This window comes from Trachemys scripta, chromosome 3, assembly GCF_013100865.1.
Source record: "Trachemys scripta elegans isolate TJP31775 chromosome 3, CAS_Tse_1.0, whole genome shotgun sequence".
NCBI lineage: Eukaryota > Metazoa > Chordata > Testudines > Emydidae > Trachemys > Trachemys scripta.
This window is the reverse complement of record NC_048300.1, coordinates 68645171-68664538: the sequence shown is the minus strand read 5'-3', so window position 1 is coordinate 68664538 and position 19368 is coordinate 68645171. Positions and strand designations below refer to the sequence as shown.

The following is a 19368-nucleotide window of genomic DNA, read 5'->3' as shown; positions in this document are numbered from 1 at the left end:
GTGAGCTACTGTATTGATTATTTTTATTTATATTTATTATTCTCTTCTTCTAAAACTTGTCATCTGCACCTATTCCAAACCTGTTACGACATCTGCAACTTGAGAAACCAAGATGGGATTTTGCCCAGGGTATTTCTAATTTTACACTTTTCAAATAGTGTTTCCATTTAAATTACTTGGACTATTCAGATCTGAGAAATCACATATACTCTTTTTAGGATTAGTATTCTTCAAATAAAAAGTAATATATTAACTGTCAAATTGCTATAATTCGAATGTTTGAAATCATGCTAAAAATAATAAATATCCAGTTAAATATCTTCATGTCACACGAAGAAGCTGAATTCTGTTGCATATCTGGGATTAAATGACTTAGAATTTTTTAAATAAGCCATTTAGTTTACGGTAGCACACACTAGCTAGTGGTTCTGGATTTTCATCACATCTTCCCTCTCAGCAAACTCTTGTGAAAATTGTTGCTCAGTAAATGTCTGATTCTATAGCCTCCATTCGTGTGGCATTCCCCTGGAAGTAAATGGTAGTTCTACATGTGGAACAACTAAAAAATTAGATTCCAAAGTAGTTGAGTAAAAGTAGGAGTTTAGAGTTGCACTATATTCATATACAGTATAGTGTTATATCCTGTTCATAGTTAGCTCTTAGGCTAGAAGAAGGTTATCCTGCAAAGAATTGGGATACTTTGTGGTTCTAGCACTGAGATTCTGGGTTCATATGTGATATTAATAAAATAAGCCATTTGATTTTGTATTCCAAAAGAGTGAAACTCACCTCTTTGCAGAGAGCCTCCACAAGCCTATCCACCATTAAATCTTACTTACAGGACAAAGTGGGTATTGAGTGGAGCGTAGACTTTATGCATACTCTCCATATGGGGTGAATTTCATCCAAAGGATTTGGAGAAAGGATTAAAAATGGAGGGAATGTAAAATGGGTCATTTTAAAAAGAAACTCCCCTGTTGAAAATGTCATGCTGGCTCCTCAGGAGGCAAAGTGACTGGCAAAAGTGCCGCTAATCTGCCTTTCAGGTTGTCCAGCATTGTAAGAGTAACATAAGAAGACTCACAAAATAGGAAAAATTCAGAGAGCTGGTGAAGCTTGAAGCCATAATTGGCTGCAGGCAAAGTAATAATTTAAAATAATTGAAATAAGATTTATTCCACCTGTTCATATAACATACTAAGGGCTTCCAACACACACACACAAACCTTGTCAAGTAACATATGAAGGGTGGGTGCAAAGAATGAAAATACATACTTTTTTATGTAAATAATTCTCAGTAATTCCCCAGTCCCCTCATTTTAGCCAATATTGGCTGACTAACTTCTTGGAAGTGTCCAGGATGTGAAAGAGGACTGTGTAGCACCTTTTTCTATCCCTAAAGAAGAGTATTTTGTGCATAGGGAGCAGTGTGGATGAAAGCATGAAGATAGTTGTGAGAACTGGACATATGGTGGGTTGAGGCTGATGACATTGGAAAGGAGGGAATGGGGGTTTGATTCAATCCAGAAACAAGAATGGATAAGTCAGGAAAGGCAGAATTGTCAAGAGCCTTGAAGATAAGGAGAAGAAGATTGAAATAAAGATGGTGGAAAATGGGAAGGTAGTAGAGGGATTTGGTGAGACGTGGTTAGAATTGCAGACCAGAAAGATGATCTTAGCAGCTGTGATTTGAATGACCAGAGGAAGTAATGTCAGAGCGCCCAGTGTGCCATTGGCTTTCACATCCTCTCAACTCGAAGTAATTTTGTTATCTCATGATCACTGTGTGTGCAGCTGCAATTCCAGGAGTCAATGGAGAAGGCATTTTCTTTTAACATAGAATTCTCTTACAGATTTCATAATATGCTGCCTATATGTGTTATTCAAAACAGATTCTGATCATATAGTTTATTCGGTGTGCCCTATTTGTCTGACAAAGTGGCCAAACCATAGGCTTCAGTTACTGCCAAAATCCTGGATTCTGCACAGCACATTAGTGTGTCTAGTCTAGTGATTAGAGCAGAGGTCTGGGACCAGAACATATGATTTGTCTTCCTAGATATGTTGTTTGCCGTGCTACTTGGGAACCTCTGTGACTCAATTTCCTCATTGGTAAAATGTGGATAATACTTAACAGGAGTCCTATGATACTATATTAATTAAAGTGTGTAAAAACACTTAAGCTTTTGCAATAAGAGATCCAATAGAAGTATAGATTTATATAAGATATTTGGTGCACATTTAGAAGAAGCAGACAAAGTTTGTTATACAAATGCATTTGTACATGGAATATGTTACCTCCAGCTGTGTAGCTACCTCGCTACACTTCATACATGGTTCCTGTATGATATCTGTAATATGTTTTTTGTTAGGTGAAACCTTTTATTGTGAGCTAACCCCTACCTAGGGCTAGATAGATCTCAGGACAGAATACTGAACAAGATTATATACTCCTCAGGTTGCATAGAAGATAAATAGTATATGTTAAGGCACTATATACACGTGCAAGTGTTTTAAAAAAAAAAATCTAAATATGGTCTTTTGGGGGTTTTTTGGTGTTATTTTGTTCATTTTTTCTCGGATTGTTACTGTCTGAGTTGCTAGATTTGTGGATTGATGCTTAACATTGCCCATTGTGTATTTGTGATTTGCGTTTTGTAATTAAGGGGAACAATGGGAGTCCATTGGGTCTCATTATATATAATGGTTGGTTTAATTTGTTTCACTTCTATCTTGTTAATTGTAAATTGATCATTAAGATTTGAATTCTAATCTGTCACCAGGGTTGTGAGTATTGAAGCTAGAGCAATGATCCTGGTTTTAATCACTGATGATGAGAAACAAATTTTACAATTTTGGTACATATTGCAGTTCATATATTTTAACACTGTATTTTATGGTGTTATAAATATTGTTAAATGACTTTTAGTGTAGTTTTACTGTTTGGACTATAATGTATAAATTATATTACTGTTTTGGCAACAGTAGGTGTCCAACTGTGTGAGTTTAATTGAAGTAAAGAACATACACCCGGTTGAACTATTTTTCTGCATGTTTGGTTGACGTTCTATTTAGAGACTGCACTCATTATACTCAACACCAGGAGTAGCTTGCCCAAGCTAGTGGTACCAGGATGGGAAATCTGTCTGCAAAACCAAATCATTAAGACGATATGTTATCCACTTAAAGAAGAATTATTCCAATCCCAATTATGTCAATAAAAATGTTACTTTATAGCACTTGTCAATGTAATACTATAAAATTGACTGGTTTTCTGAGGAACAAGAAAAGACGCTGCTGCATAAAACAGCTAAGCTCTTATTCTGTGCTGTGGCTCTAAGAAATACAGTGCAGAGAAGATAGTGTAGAAGGAAGTGGGGGAAAATAAATTTTCCCAAATCCAGGTGTTTACAAAGAAAACATGAATCAGACCTCAAAAAATGGAGTAACTTAAAAATCATGTTTAAAAAAAATGGAATATTTATTTGCCTCCTGGATTTTGAATTTTAGGGTGCCCATAGGTTATGTTCTCAAAACTTTCACAGTAGTTTGGGATAAAAACTAGCCTTTGTTTTAAGTGAAGGCTGAGATTCTCACATTATCACCTGAATCTTGGCGCTCTAGGAAAAATACCAAATATCTAGAGACTTGAGATAAAATTGTGGGAGTTGGCAGCACTGCAAGGTGGTATATTATAAGCCATCTTTCTGCTGTCTAAGTTCTGGGCTTCTGCTGGGGTTGGTGCAGCCAGTGATGTAAATTGGCTTGTTGGTCTAGGGGTATGATTCTTGCTTAGGGTGCGAGAGGGCCCGGGTTCATATCCCCGACAAGCCCACTTTTTGGGGGGAGGGATAGCTCAGTGGTTTGAGCATTGGACTGCTTTTGGGGGGAGGGATAGCTCAGTGGTTTGAGCATTGGACTGCTAAACCCAGGGTTGTGAGTTCAATCCTTGAGGGGGCCACTTAGGGATCTGGGGCAAAAATCTGTCTGGGGATTGGTCCTGCTTTGAGCAGGGGGTTGGACTAGATGACCTCCTGAGGTCCCTTCCAACCCTGATATTCTATGATTCTATGAATTAGGGTAGCTATGAGCTGCTCAGACTTAACAGCGGCCTCCTGAAGGCTGTATCATAACCCAGAATCCCCACAGTGCTATGTTCTATAGTGTTGCCCCCTCACCTTTCCAACACACTTCCCTTCCATTCCCAGCACATGAGGATTTATGAGGAGAGCAGAGGAGAACCTATGTTTCAGAGTAGCAGCCGTGTTAGTCTGTATCCGCAAAAAGAACAGGAGTACTTGTGGCACCTTAGAGACTAACAAATTTATTTGAGCGTAAGCTTTCGTGGGCTACAGCCAAATTCATCGGATGCATAGGATGGAACATATAGTGAGGAGATAACATATACATCTCCTCACTATATATTCCATCCTATGCATCCGATGAATTCAGCTGTAGCCCACAAAAGCTTATGCTCAAATAAATTTGTTAGTCTCTAAGGTGCCACAAGTACTCCTGTTCTTTTACAGGAGAACCAGTTACACTGGCCCAACGCTGCTTTCTCCCCCATTCTACTGCAGTGTTTTTATGTCTCATATGCCACCAGAGCAGCACATGGGTACCACAATTGGAAGAGAATCTCTCCCCTAGAATTCAGTCATTCCACTAGGGCAGCGTCTCTCAATTTTTCCAGACAACTGTACTCCTTTCAGGAGTTTGATTTGTCTTGTGTACCCTAAGTTTCACCTCTCTTAAAAACTACTTGCTTACAAAATCAGACATAAAAATACAAAAGTGTCACAGCACGCTATTACTGAAAAATTAGTTATTTTCTCATTTTTACCATATAATTGTAAAATAAATCAATTAGAATATAAATATTGCACACCTCTACCCCAATATAATGCTGTCCTCGGGAGCCAAAAAATCTTACCACGTTATATCGAATTTGCTTTGATCCCCCAGAGCGGGCAGCCCCGCCCCCCCGGAGCACTGCTTTACCGCATTATATCTGAATTCTTGTTGTATCGGGTCGCATTATATCTGGGTAGAGATGTACTTACATTTCAGTGTATAGTATGTAGAGCACTATAAACAAGTCATTGCCTGTGAAATTTCAGTTTGTACTGACTTTGCTAATGCTTTTTAGGTAGCCTGTTGTAAAACGAGGCAAATATCTGGATGAGTTGATGTATCCCCTGGAAGACCATGGGCATGCATATATCCCTCATTCAGAATGACTGCACTAGGGTATATTCATAACTCTTATATTTAGTTTCACTAGTTACAATAGTAATGATATGCTATGGATATGTGATGATAATTTGCACTTACATAATAACTTTTCTGCCTAAATGACTCAAGACACTTAATATATCTTCATCTATTAAGTCTTACAGTGCCTTGTGAGGTACTAAGTTGTATTATCCCCCAAACTGAGATGTTGAAAGATGAAATTATTCTGTTATGTAGAGTGAATAAAACGTGATCCTTGCTATTCATCTTCTGAGAAATATGCTTTGAAACTCAGCATAGCAGTTTTAGCTTATTAATAACATTAATAGTACTTTGCTCTTATAACAGTACCTTTTACTCAAAGGTCTTAAAGTGCTTTATAAACCATTCAGTAATTAATCTGAAAAACCCTGTGAGGTGGGTTGCTGATATTATTTATTTGTATTTCTGTAGCACCTATGAGAGTTCTAGTCATGCACTGGACCCATTGTGCCAGGAGCTGCACAAACACAGAACAAAGACAGTCCCTGCCCCTTAGAGGCTACAATCAGAGTGAACAGTTGATGGCAACAAACATCACATTAGTTCCATTATATTTTAATTATTTTATTTTTGGTGGGTTTAGTTAGGAGTGATAAGCTAAAGGAAAGGGAGTGGGGATGTTAAAGGCAAAAGCAATGGGGAGGACAGGGAAGGGGAGAAGAGGAGTGATGCTAAGATGAAGAGACTGAAGAAAGGGGAGATGGAAGGAGAAGGTTAGAGCAGCCAATCAGCACAGAGCAGAGAAAGTCCAATCAGAACTGTAGAAAGTTCTCTGAATGGTCAAAGGATCCCACTTTGGCTTCTTCTGTCCGTATGGGCTGGAGTTTCTGTCTGGCTCCTCTCTGCAGTCTTCTCCCAAGCCCACATGATGGTGGGAAGGGGAGACACCACCTTGGGCCTAGTGCTCCCACAGTTGGGGAGTCTTCCTTGACCATTGTTATTCCCTTTTACATATTAAGAAACTCAAATAAATGATTTGTCCAAAGCTGCTGAAGAAGTCTGTGTCAGAACCAGGATTAGAACTGAAGAGCGCCCGGTTTCCAGTTCTGTACTGTATTTAGCACATAGACACAGAGGACTAGATTCACAAAAGGACTTACGTGCCTATGTCCGATATTTATGTACCACTGACATTCACAAAATTGCTTAGCTGCCACTTAACCCCAGAGGCACCTACAGTCCCCAATACATCCAAGTTTCTGCTGGTAGGCATGCACAAAGCCACCCAAGTCCTCATTCGGCCACACAGCTAACGAGTTGCTCAAAGACCTCTCTCCTGCCTAAACCCTGTCAGGATTGTCAAACTAGGCATTCCATCACCTATCTTGCTTTCAGGTCCCGATCTATTGGGTGCATGTAAATCTGATACAACTCCATTGACCTCATTTGACACCAAAAATGGCCAATTGTCTTTAAAATCAGTCCTTAGTCTGGTTGTCCACACCAAGCAAGGGGAATTGTGATCTTGCATAAGTGGGTTTTTGCATATCTATAAGTGAGAGGCTGCTCTTATTGTAACTGGGTTACCAAAAAGTGGAATACCACAGTGTCATGTCTCCAGACAGTAGGAAGTGGCTTGCTAAGTAAAAATGAACATATGTTTGTTTCTGTAGGATCTAATAAGAGCCTATTTACACATACATGTACAGAAGTCTTATAAAGGTTGAGACTACATAGTGATGGCCCACTATAGGATGAAATCTGACAACATCCATCACCACTGTGTTTTTACTACTTTAGGTCTGAAGTCAGCCAGCTTAGTCAGGAAAATGAGTACGTTCATGATAGACTGGAGAAGATGCAGAAAAGAAATGATGAATTGGAAGAACAGTGTATCCAGCATGGGAGAATGCATGAGAGAATGAAGCTGAGGTAGGAAGTTCTATTAATCCATCCCTATGTGGTATATATGCAGGACCTGTTGTATTGTATAAACAAGAAAAAAGTTTTAGTCTTTATTTTATGAAAATGACCAAAACCTCACAGACCATCCTTTGTTTGTTCTTTTGCTTGTGCTGTTTTGGATAAATAGCAGGAAAGCATGTTCAGTTTCCACAGTTCTCTGAAGAATTTATACCTAATTGATTTAGCATATGTGTTGTAGGCTGTTTCTGCTGTTTGGGCTCTCTCAGATGAATTGTCATAAGAACAGTCATACTGGGTCACACCAGTGGTCAATCTAGTGCAGTATCCCATATTTCAGTGATGGCCAGTGCCAGACGCTTTAGAGGGAACAAAAAGAACAGGGCAATTTATCAAGTGATCCATCTCCTGTTGTCCAGTTCCAGTTTTTAGTAGTCAGAGGTTTAGGAACACCCAAAGCATGGGGTTGCGTCCCTGATCATCTTGGCTAATAGCCTATTCTCCATGGCCTTATCTAATGCTTTTTTTGAACCAATTATACTTTTGGCCTTCATAACATCCCCTGGCACTATTACAAAGCAGTTCAGCTATATTCACATCTTGCATCAGATCCTGTGCACCATTTAGGACTAATATGTCTTTCTTTTGTGCCCTTATTTAATATGCTATATTTTTCAGCACTATTTTCTTAACACATCTAGTTATTTGTGTTTAATATAAACACAAACCTGTCACTGAAAATATAAGTATTAATAAAGTAGAAGCTATTCAGTTTTGACCAATAGCTTGAAAATGCCAATTGTTTGATATTATTTGAGTTACTCTTATGGAGGCATCTTCCCACTCAAGTAGTGCTCCATCCCTTAGTCATCTGGGCTGAGAATGAGGAAGGGCAGAAACTTTTGGGGGAATAGCCAGCCCTCAAGAGTAGCAGAGACTTCCCTAGCAACTTCCATCACCAGCCTCCTCATGCTCCTTCCACCCTGGGTTCTTGGTGTAATAGAAAGTAGGGGATGCTGGGAGGGAGTTTGGGCAGGACGATGAGGAAAGGGGCATAGCAGAGTATAGCTCCGGTACACCAAATTCTCCACTCCGGAGGGACTTCAAGCCAGTCATGTAAGTTAGGGCTGCACAGGAGGCAGCTCTACATTATGCTGGAACTGGACAGCCCTGAATCAGGGAGCGAGCTGCAACCAGCTCTCTACAGCCCCCCACTCCATTTCAACAGAGTTTGGATGGACCAGCATATCAAGGCCTATGTGTTACACAGGGTGTTCTGTCTGGTGATTCTTTGCCCCACCCCGTTCCTACCGCTCTCTAACATAGTTCCTCTCCTGCCGGTCTCTGTCTCCCTTCCCTCCATTCTTCCTTTTTGCTTGCTTTATCCCAGTAACTCATCCTGCTCCTGCCATCTCACTTCTGCCCCCATAGTTAAACTTCAAAGGAAAAAAAAGAAAATCTGAAATCTCAGATTGTGCACTTAATCTGTGAAACCACATGATTTCATTATTACCCTCATCCTCCCTCTCCCTGACTCTGCCTTGGTTCCTTGCATTAGTTGTTTTATATTAGATTCCAGCCTTGGGGAGCAGGGAGCATGTCAGCCTATGTATTTGTACAGCACCTAGCACAATGAAGCTCTAATCTTAGTTGAGCCTTCGGGCACTACCATAGTATGTATAAGTAAGGAAAAAAATCTGGCTTTTTAATTATTGGAAGTTGAAAACTGTTATGTTGAATTTTAGTTGATAACATGGATTTTCATCTATAAAATATTGGTTTAGGTAGCTGATGTGGGATAAGTAAAAGTGAAGGCCTTTCGAGTTATAAATTGGCTGCTAGTATAACAGCACCTGAAATACTCTGCTTGTGGAACATACATTCACAGTGTAATCCATGCTACTATAGGAATTCCAGCCTCACCTCTGCTTTTAGAAAACGTATGTATGGTCTCTTTATACTGGAATAAGGACAGGAGATATTACATACGGTTTAATTAATGTCACAATGCGAAATTACTGACACCTTACCCCCACCCCCACCCCAGTGATCCCCATGAATTTGGCCATCTCCCAATTCACATACCTCCTAGCCTTGTTGACCCTGGGGCATGGGGAGTGCTTCACAGTTCCCTGCCACACCCTGCATGTGCATGTCCTACCATAAAATTTTTACGTGTAGAAAAAGTTCCAGGATCAGCCCCAAGTCCCTCTTAACTCTAAGCATTAAGGCTACCCCTTTACACATTCCTAAATCATTTCCCCCACGTTGCACCACAATCATATCTGGTGCCCACTGATAAGCCCCCACAGTATATAGGAGTGGCATCAGCTGGTCCCATAATATGCCCCTCCTTCTGTGGTAGCTCAGGACTGCTTCATCACTAAGCCCCAGCTGTGAACACTCAGACAGCCTGGATGCCCATCCATACACTGTCTTCCTGCATCTGGAATGACAACAATGCAAAACGAACAACAAACAATTCCCTACCTGGGGTCTCATGTACATTCTGTGTGCTTCTGAATGCCAATGCCTGAATTACCCTAGCCTCCATATCCAGCTGTGCTGCTGCTGTTGCAGTCTGAATCCTGAATGAGTGGGAACCAAATTCCTGGGCTGCAAGCCCCAGCCTCATCAGTCCCCGTCTCAACACCATAACAAACTGGTTTGTTGAGAGGATTCCAGACACCTTGCATAAAGAGGAGCGCATCGAAAACATCTGTATTTTTTCTTTTTTTCTAGCTTAGTACCAAGGCCACTCTACTTCATTATTACTACTAACTTGAATTTCAGATCTGTCTTTTCTCAGCTGTTAGGGCAACATTTAATACGCATTAGAATAAAACCAAGATCATGAAGAAGTTGTTCATCCTTTTCTATACAATCACAGCAATTTTATGCACTAGAAATGAATCAAAGCATTAATACAGAACAGAAAATTGGTCTGAGAGGAACATGGTCATGCTGCAGGCAGTGCCTTACCGTCTGCTATTGCTTTTAATGATGGAGAGCACTAAAACCAGTGCAGTAATTTTGTTTTCCTAAATTTAATATTTTATAATGTATAAATATGGCATAGATTATCATCTAACTGGGCCATAGTCAAGAGATTTTACCGGTGTATTAAAGGGGAAAGCGATTAATGCTTTGGTTTTATAGTTGATCTAATTCTGTATTTATTTAAACTCCAGGTAGTTAATGGAATGTTATCAGAAACAGCTTAAAAATCACAGTAAGGCTGTTTAACAACTTCCACAATGAAGAACAGTAGTAGATTTCAATATCAGCTAAGCTAATGTATTAAGTTTGTTTCTAAAGGTCATGAACTTGCTTCTGTGCTTAGTGTACATGAACATTCATAGTCAAGTCATAAAAAGCCACTGTTTTCTAGTATATGCATTTGATGCTTTCCCAAAACAAAAAATCTTAGTGAGGGTTTTTAGTCTGCTCTTCTAGACCTCTGCAGCCTGCTGCTGCCTTACCCAGGCTATTCTTCCTGGGGGGGCAATAGCTCAGTGGTTTGAACATTGGCCTGCTAAACCCAGGGTTGTGAGTTCAATCCTTGCAGGGGCCACTTAGGGATCTGGGGCAAAATCAGTACTTGGCCCTGCTAGTGAAGGCAGGGGGCTGGACTCGATGACATTTCAGGGTCCCTTCCAGTTCTAGGAGATAGGATATCTCCATATATTATTATTAACTTAACAGTAATGGAGTTTGCTGCATTATTCAGTTTTTTTCTCAAATTGTAGTGATCTCATGAAAGTGGTATAGAGAATTACTCCTCTGCACAGTGATGCATTTCTTCTTTGTATGCAACCACAGCTAACACTTTTTGCTGCTGTATCACACAGTAAGCTTGCTTCTAATTTGCTATATGCTGTTACTCCAAGGTCTCTTTAGGCATTACTGCTTTCCAGGTTTCTCACTTTTATTGAATATAGTCCAGTTCATTTTCCGTTTATTGATCCTCTTGTTTGGTTCTTCAGCCAGTTTTCAGTCTTCAGTCAGTTTTCAGCCTGTGACAATATTTTTATCACTCTCAAAATTGATTCAGATTGATTTTAACTTTCCATGAGTCAAATGCTTTATAAAATTGAGACAGCCTATTGGTTTCAGTCCCTTCACACACTAATTTTGTAATTCTGTCAAAACCAGAAGTCAGTGTTCTTCATAAACACTACATATTGTTCATAATTCTGTTGCCCTCTAGATGTTTATAGAGTCTTCTCCTTCTATATTATAGTTAAACCTGCTGGATGGTAACTGCAATGATCATCATCCTTTACTTCTTCGGATATTAGTACCACATTTTCTCTCCTTTGCTCCTCTGGTATTTCACCAGATGTCTATGATATTTTACAAACATTGAGTGAATCAATAATTTGTTCTCACAGATGAGAGATGTTCCACAAATACACTTTTGCATTTATATTGTAATGAAATATGGTGTTTATAGTGAGGAAAAAAGGTTACTCTTGTTTGTCATCACTTTTTGTTTTTTGCTATGGGATACAAAAGACAGGGGCAATAACTATTTTATAGTCCTTTCCGAGTTCCATGAAACAGTTGTTAGAGTAAGACCTTATTAATTGATCAGTCAACTTGTTTTGAAGCAGCAGCTTGGAAATGTTTGTGTCAATGAAAATAGACAAGATAACACTTTTCCCTATTATTTCTCTTTCTCTGTAAAAAAATATGTTGTTTATAAACATCTGTTCTGATTATATGAGGTATTTTTAAGGACAAGGTTATTTTATATTTAAATTACAATAATTAAAGTTGTTTTTGAGTCACTTCTTTGAATATAATGTAAATATTCATCCCTTTCAGTTTTGTTTGCTCGGTGAAATGTGTCATTAAAAGAAAGTAGATGTCCGTCTGAATGATAGATGGTTGACACCTGCTATTGAAATGGAATTGAGCTGAGAAATTTGTGGGAGTGAAGGAGAGATGTTAGGATTCTCTCTGAAGCTTAAATGGGCTGTACAGTTGTCGTCGTTGTTGTTATCTAGCAGCCCATGATGCCCTCCATGGCTAGTCCTCCCTTCTTTCTTTCACCTGCCTTCTTTTTACATCAGCTTGTTCTTTATTATCTTCTTGCTCCCACATGCTTTTAATTTTAAGATGGATTTTTGAGGGTGAGTAAATTAGTTCAGAAGCATTGTCTAAATTGTGGCATTTGATCAAGATGACTGTCATTGCTCTGTCACTGGAGATATGGGGTCAACTTTACAATTCTGAATCTTGGAAAAATGTCACTTTGAACACTGCTGCAAAGAACGTGTTAGTATCATTTCAATATTTAAATACAATTTTGTCATTAAAATCTGCATTTTGCCATTCTGCAGAAAATGACTCTTAATGGTAAAAAGTATTCTTTTTCTCGCTAAGAGCAAAAAATTATTACAAGGCCAGTTATAAATAGAGGCAACCAGCAAAGGAATATAAGATCAAATATAGCAAAAATAACAGGAGTACTTGTGGCACCTTAGAGACTAACAAATTTATTAGAGCATAAGCTTTCGTGGGCTACAGCCCACTTCTTCGGATGCATATAGAGTGGAACATATATTGAGGATATATATATATATATATATATTTATATAATTTATATTATTTAAATATATTATTTATTGAGGAGATATATATATATACAAAAAAAAATATATATATATATATATATATATATATATATATATATATATATACACACATACAGAGAGCCTGAGCAGGTGGGAGTTGTCTTACCAACTCTGAGAGGCCAATTAAGTAAGAGAAAAAAACTTTTGAAGTGATAATCAAGATAGCCCAGTACAGACAGTTTGATAAGAAGTGTGAGAATACTTACAAGGGGAGATAGATTCAATGTTTGTAATGGCTCAGCCATTCCCAATCCGAAGAAGTGGGCTGTAGCCCACGAAAGCTTATGCTCTAATAAATTTGTTAGTCTCTAAGGTGCCACAAGTACTCCTGTTCTTTCTGCGGATACAGACTAACACGGCTGCTACTCTGAAATATAGCAAAAATAAAACCTAAAACAAACCACTACCACCTTCCTTTCCCAAAAAAATAAATAAATTAAAAAATTCTACAGGATATTAAATCTGGTTGCCATTTTTAGGTTCACCTGAAATGTTGGCTCGTGGTGTGTATTGTCTGCACTTTCAGTACCAATTTTAAAGTGCTCTGCACACAGTTCTCCCTGTTGCAATGATGGGACCTGTGATAGTTGGTGGCAGGGGGAGTTGAGGGTGACTTGCTTTAGGTGTATTAATGATTGAACTTATTAATTTGTAATTAATTTGCAACCATACTATCATAGGCAAGGATTTCCTCAACTCTCTTAAGCTTTAATTGATTTTGATCTAGTCTGGTGTATTCTAGTCTTGTTACTTATCACTTGACTTTTCTAATACACTCCCCTTCCTAAACAGTAGAATGATTTTGGTTAATGTAAGGGTTTGAGCATAGTTCATCTCTTCAGTCAGCATCAACTCTCTGACAGCCATTGGCTGTGAAAGGAAGCATGTTACTTAGTAGTTACCTCTTCTTCCAAACCTTGGCCTGCACCCGTCTTCTTAGAGCCTAGATGGAGTGTGGAGTTACAGCAAATGGGGAAAGATGTCTACATGTAGTCCGAGAGCACCTCTCTTAACCACTTCCTTTCTTTGCATAAGCCTGCCAGGCCCTACTCCATAGTTCTTCTTTTTCCTGAACTAGGCAGTGAGATGGAGTATATGGGCCATAGTTTATAAAATGCTTGAAGTTATTTTATATTATCAATAAATTATTGATTTGGAGGCTTGTAAATATTGTTTTTCAAGGATTGTTTAGAATACTGTAAATGGAGAGAGAGCATTTTTGCTGGCAAAATAGTCAATACTTTATTATAATTTCCTCCAGTTGTTTAGAATCTCATAAAAGGCTAGTCTATTGTGATGAGGTTTGGCGTGCATGTTTTGGTATGTGATCTTTTATTATTTTCTGGTTGCTTGAAATGTCCTCTGTTAGGAGGAATGTACCAGGCAAATAGTAGTTTGTTCACATTTGTACCTGCCAAACAGGATTTTACACTCCAATGTTGTGCAATCTGTGTAGTCTATTTTTATATGTAATATAAATAATCTAAATAATTTATATATTATGTGTGAGCATGTATACACACATGCACAAATTGTGTAGAGCATTTATATAGATGGGCTTTTTACACCTATTTCAACTATGTTTCTGGTAGCTGAAAAGAAAGAGCCTACGGGATTGGCAGTTCGGGGCAGATGTGTGTCTATTCCTCAGGCATCAGTGGTTGTAAGTTAACTATAAAAATGTTATAACCATCTGTGTAACAAGACGGCAGAGATCTGCTCTTGCCTGTTACTATAAATAAGAAGGAGATTTGTTTGACTTCATAGACATTGGATTTATAAAGATTATATGTGTCAAATCATAACTATGTGCCATGTTGCTAGGATGTGTCTGCAGCCAACTACCTGGGGTGGTCTTCCCTTCAGACATTCTAGTGAAGCGCGCAACAACTGTTTAGAGATGTCTGTATAGCACAATATGTGACGAATTATGTGTGTATTCTTCCTATGAGGAAATGCCTGATTTTCATGGATAGCCTTATCTGCAAGAATAGAGTTAAAATGGACCTTTAAATGGGTCACTTAAAGAGTAAAACAAATTGCAATAAAATCATGTTTCAAGTTCTCTTTCTGCCCCCACTCCCCAAAAAGTAATCCTAAGATATTTCCTTTTAAATGTGTTGTGTTGTGCTTTTAAGCGATATGGTCTGCATTTGGGGGGGGGGGGGAAGAAGTTAATTTAAGACCTATGTCACAATATTTCATTTACTAGGACAACTACCTCCCTACTCAGAGAGATTTGAATTTCTGTGAATGTCTTTGGCAAACCTCTAGTAATATGGTCAATTAAAAATCAAAATCCTTTCCTGATAATCAAGTCAATCAATTTACATTTAAAAAGCCTACATTTTTATGTATGGTTTACATACTACCGCAAATAATTGTGGGGGGGGGGAGGGGGAACATAGGAAAAGTGAAGTTATTAAACAGCCCTTTTTAATCCAATGTCCTTCATATTTTGAACATATTTTCCTCCTGATCCTTATTATAGATAGGTTAATATTATTTTTTTAAGTGAGGAGAAAATATTAATGTGACCTTGTATTTAATAGACATGTCTATCTTTAGAAATCTGTAGGGGAATAGGTAAGTGTAGAGTCAAATGTCCAGAAAAGTGACTCTTGTTTTTAAATTAAAATGTGTTCATGTTTATAACAAAACCAAACAAAGACAAATACATACATCTCTCTAATTTATCTGGTACTAAAGCTGTCTCAATATATAAAAATATAAGTCTTTTTTCTCTAAACATCCATACTCATGCCCAGATATCTGTATTGGGGGGAGGGGCTTCATGGCAGCTGGATTGCCACAACAATTGGAGATCAAGTTGTTCGTGTAGCCTTTCATTCAAGGAGATTCTTTTTTTGAAAAGCTTTGTGTCACTACATCCTGCATTGCAGTGTAGCCAAATGAGTCTCATCTCTGTCCAGGATTTGGGGTTATCTCTATCACTTATACACTGCCATTAGAAAGACTTTCATTGTAGGTTGGGAAACAAAACACTCCAGAGAAGTAATATTAGGAAATAATGAAAGGATGAGATTCTATATAGAAAACAAATCCTGTCAGAATCTGAAAATGTATTTGGCTTCTGTTTAATGTGCTTGGCTGTTTGCACACAGTACGCATGGTCTGGAATAGAAACTGGATGTTTAAAATCTCTCCCTCCCTCTCACTCTCTAGCTAAGTATTTGTCTATTTGCTATTTATTTATTTATTTATTTATTTATTTATTTATTTATATTAGGGCTTCCATTTTAAATATTTATCATTTGTATAACATAACACAACACACTGAATTTTCCCCACAAAATATTATCTAAAGAAAGTTTATTTTTCAACTACATGAACAGCAGATGTATAAAACAAAAATCATTTTAGCTGATACAGACCTGAAAGCATCTACAGTAAGTAAAAGACAGAGTAATTGAGGAAAATATGTTTTACAATTCGGTGTAACTCAGTCCTTGCTAATCTTGACATGGTAATGGCAAATGGTTGGAGGGAAAGTATTGCATACAATTTCCATATTGTGGGTTTTTCTGGTTGAATTTTCATTAGGATATCTAGTGCACTTAATGGTACTGATTAATAGACTGTAAGACACTTAAAGCATCAAATAATAATGTTTGACAGCCTTGCAAAATTCTACTTGCCCAGTCACCCAAAATGAGTTATTTCTTTTAAATATTAATTTTTTTATCATCCCTGTAAAAGGCCATGGACAAGTATTTTTTTGTGACAAGGCTGGTAAATGTCCATGACAGTATTGCAAGGCAGATTTATGACAAGACATTACAGTTAATTTACACATGGGAAAAACATGTATATCCATGCAGTCAGAATGTGTGATCCCTCTGCCCTTCAACAGCTGCGAGCACTCAGAAGCCAATACACTCTTTATGGAAACAGTAGTTGGCCTCTCCTGCGAGTGTTCCCCACCCCAGTACTACTGAGGTACTCTGCCTGCCTTTGCACTCCACAAGCAAATCCCTCCAAAAACAGATATCTGGATACTTTATATTCATGTTCACCTTTTAACTGTGGCAGCAAAAGTCTTTAACTTACAGATTGTCAGCCAGGTTTTTGACTGTCCAGAAACATAGCAAGCCCTGAAATAAGTGCTATATTTAAGAGAGTGTAGTGCATCACCCAGGCTGTCCTTATCACTTGCTGCAACCAGCACAATTGTTGGTTAATAGGGTTCTCAGTGCTAAACATTAATCTAATGTTGATGAAGGCCTTCCCAAGACTGTTCTTACTACAGAAATAGGGAAGATGATGCTCTTGACAGCCCAAACAAGAGTCTGTTGTTTGGCATGCCCAGTCCTAGAAATGTGTGTCCCGAAACAGATTCCTCCAGAGGGGCTGGAGTAGACAGATATCACTAGAGGTGCATTCAGAGCACTGCAATTAAATCCTATTCGGTTGTACTAGGAAAAGCTCCCAGAGGTCTGTTCCATCGTAATGAGCCGTTTGTAGTGATGAGAATGGGGCCCCTTGTCATGGTATCAAACGAATAAGAGTTATGAACCACCATGTGAAAGAAACCATGCCTGCTAATTTCTGCCTCAGCCATACCAACATCCTTTAACCACTGTGATCTTTTCTCTGAGCCGCTCGGCCTTGTCAGGGTGTTTAGTTCAGTGCTGAAAATGGTTAAATTGGTATTCATGGACCTCCATTTTGTCATATGTGTGGGAGAAGCATATGCCCAAGATGTTCAGCCAAGAAATGAATGGTCTGGATCAACATGTTATAGTAACCATATCCTCGCAGGCCCATATAAATAAAATTGTGTAAGTAATAGCAATAGCAATAACAAAAACAACTCATTCACTTCAGGCACTTGCTAAAGATCTCAAATGTACAAAGAAAGTAGAGCAATCCAGGGGCACAGTCTTTTCAAAATAGATTGCCCTGGAAGGCAAACCCTCCCACCTCAAAGGCAAAACATTCAACAATTTTGAGCAGGTTGGGGTGAGTATATATTTTCTTCCCTACATTTAAGAAAAGGAAAACCCACCTTCTTGATACTTTAGACTCCTGCTGATAGTTGCTCATCTTAATTAATTAGAGTTGGTAGGGCTACTCCCACCTTTTCAAGTTCTCTGTATGTGTATATATATCTTTACTATATGTTCCAGTCTATGCATCCGATGAAGTGGGCTGTAGCCCTCGAAAGCTTATGCTCAAATAAATTTGTTAGTCTCTAAGGTGCCACAAGTACTCCTGTTCTTTCTAAAAATTTGAGCATTTAAGACCTTGACTTAATTATAGTCACCTAATTTTCTTCATTCCATATTGTGATTGCATTTGTGTGTTTAAAGTTCAGTTTTCTGTGTTGTATTCCTTTGATATTTCAGGATATAAAATAAGATGTTTACAAATACCAACCAGAGGCTGATACTATGCAGCAGTTCAGTAGCAAATATCTACTTTGGGTATTTAACCATAATTGGGATCTTTGATTGGCCTTACGTGAACTCACAATAGTAATAAAATCTAACTACCAATCCATTTGGCAAACTTCTTTAAGCAGTAGCAAATTTGCTTTTGCTGTTTTTATACACCTCTTTGAGATTTTAGGCTCAGGCTGTTTAAATTTGCAGTTTTCCTATAATGGAGAACTTAAAATGAGGATAGACTAGTACCGCTAAAACAGCCTTGCAAACTGTCGTGAAAATTTACCAGCCCAAAATCTATTTATCTACCCATTACCAAAATGATCATCATGAGGGGTGGGACCTGAAACTAATGATGATTTACTTTCCCAGCAACAAAGGAGTAGAATTTTGCAAGGCTTTGGAAGAGGTTTTTTCCTTCTAATAATCATGATAGTTTGATTCTGCTGGGCTCAATACTGCTCCTATTGAATGTGATGGTAGCAGTTCTTGTTAATGATATAACTGTCTCCTTTTTTGAATTCTACTGTGCAGTTGGCTTCAACTGGATCTTGGGCCAGTGAGTTCCACGGGCAAGCTAATAGTGTGTTTTTATTTTGTTTTTTGAATCTTTTTATAATTTTTTAGGTTTGGGGCCTTTCAATTTAATTGAACATCCCATTGTTTTTGTATTATGAGATTGGGCAAACAGATGTGCCCAGACTGTCTTCTCTGTATCATTCATATTATACCTTTTATCACGCCCCCTCTTGTTCATCTTTTTTCTAAAGTAAACCATCCTGTTATGTTCAATCTCTCTCCGTATGAAAGTCTTTCTTTCCATGGCTCTAATTATTTTTGTCAACTACCTCTGAATGTTCTCTAAAAAGAGCGATATACATTTAAAAGACGAATTAGAGTAGAGACCTACAATGCATATGAGTTAATGTTGCTCTGATAAGACAATATCCTGACCCAAGGAGATGATAGTGTAAGGGTGTGATCTTTCAGGCCTTATAGAAGTCACCCTGAAGCAAAGACTCCAGGAGGTATGCGCTAAGGGCCAAATCATGAGAGATGTTAAGGATCTGCAATTCCTGTATATCTAAGGGAACATTGTAGATGCTCATTATCTTGCATGATTTGGTCTTAAATTAAGGCAGGGGTGGGAAATGTGGAAACAATGGGAGAGGTTAATG

General features: G+C 38.2%; 1 protein-coding gene across 3 annotated transcripts in view; it reads left to right on the top strand.

Moving 5' to 3' along the window:
• The window catches only part of SDCCAG8 (SHH signaling and ciliogenesis regulator SDCCAG8), a 151365-nt gene that overhangs the window by 87820 nt on the left and 44177 nt on the right, over positions 1-19368 (top strand). For all 3 annotated transcript variants that reach the window (XM_034765009.1, XM_034765011.1, XM_034765008.1), the window contains exon 16: positions 7018-7149. In XM_034765009.1, coding sequence (XP_034620900.1) covers positions 7018-7149 — 132 coding nt within the window. The remainder of the gene's footprint in view (positions 1-7017; positions 7150-19368) is intronic.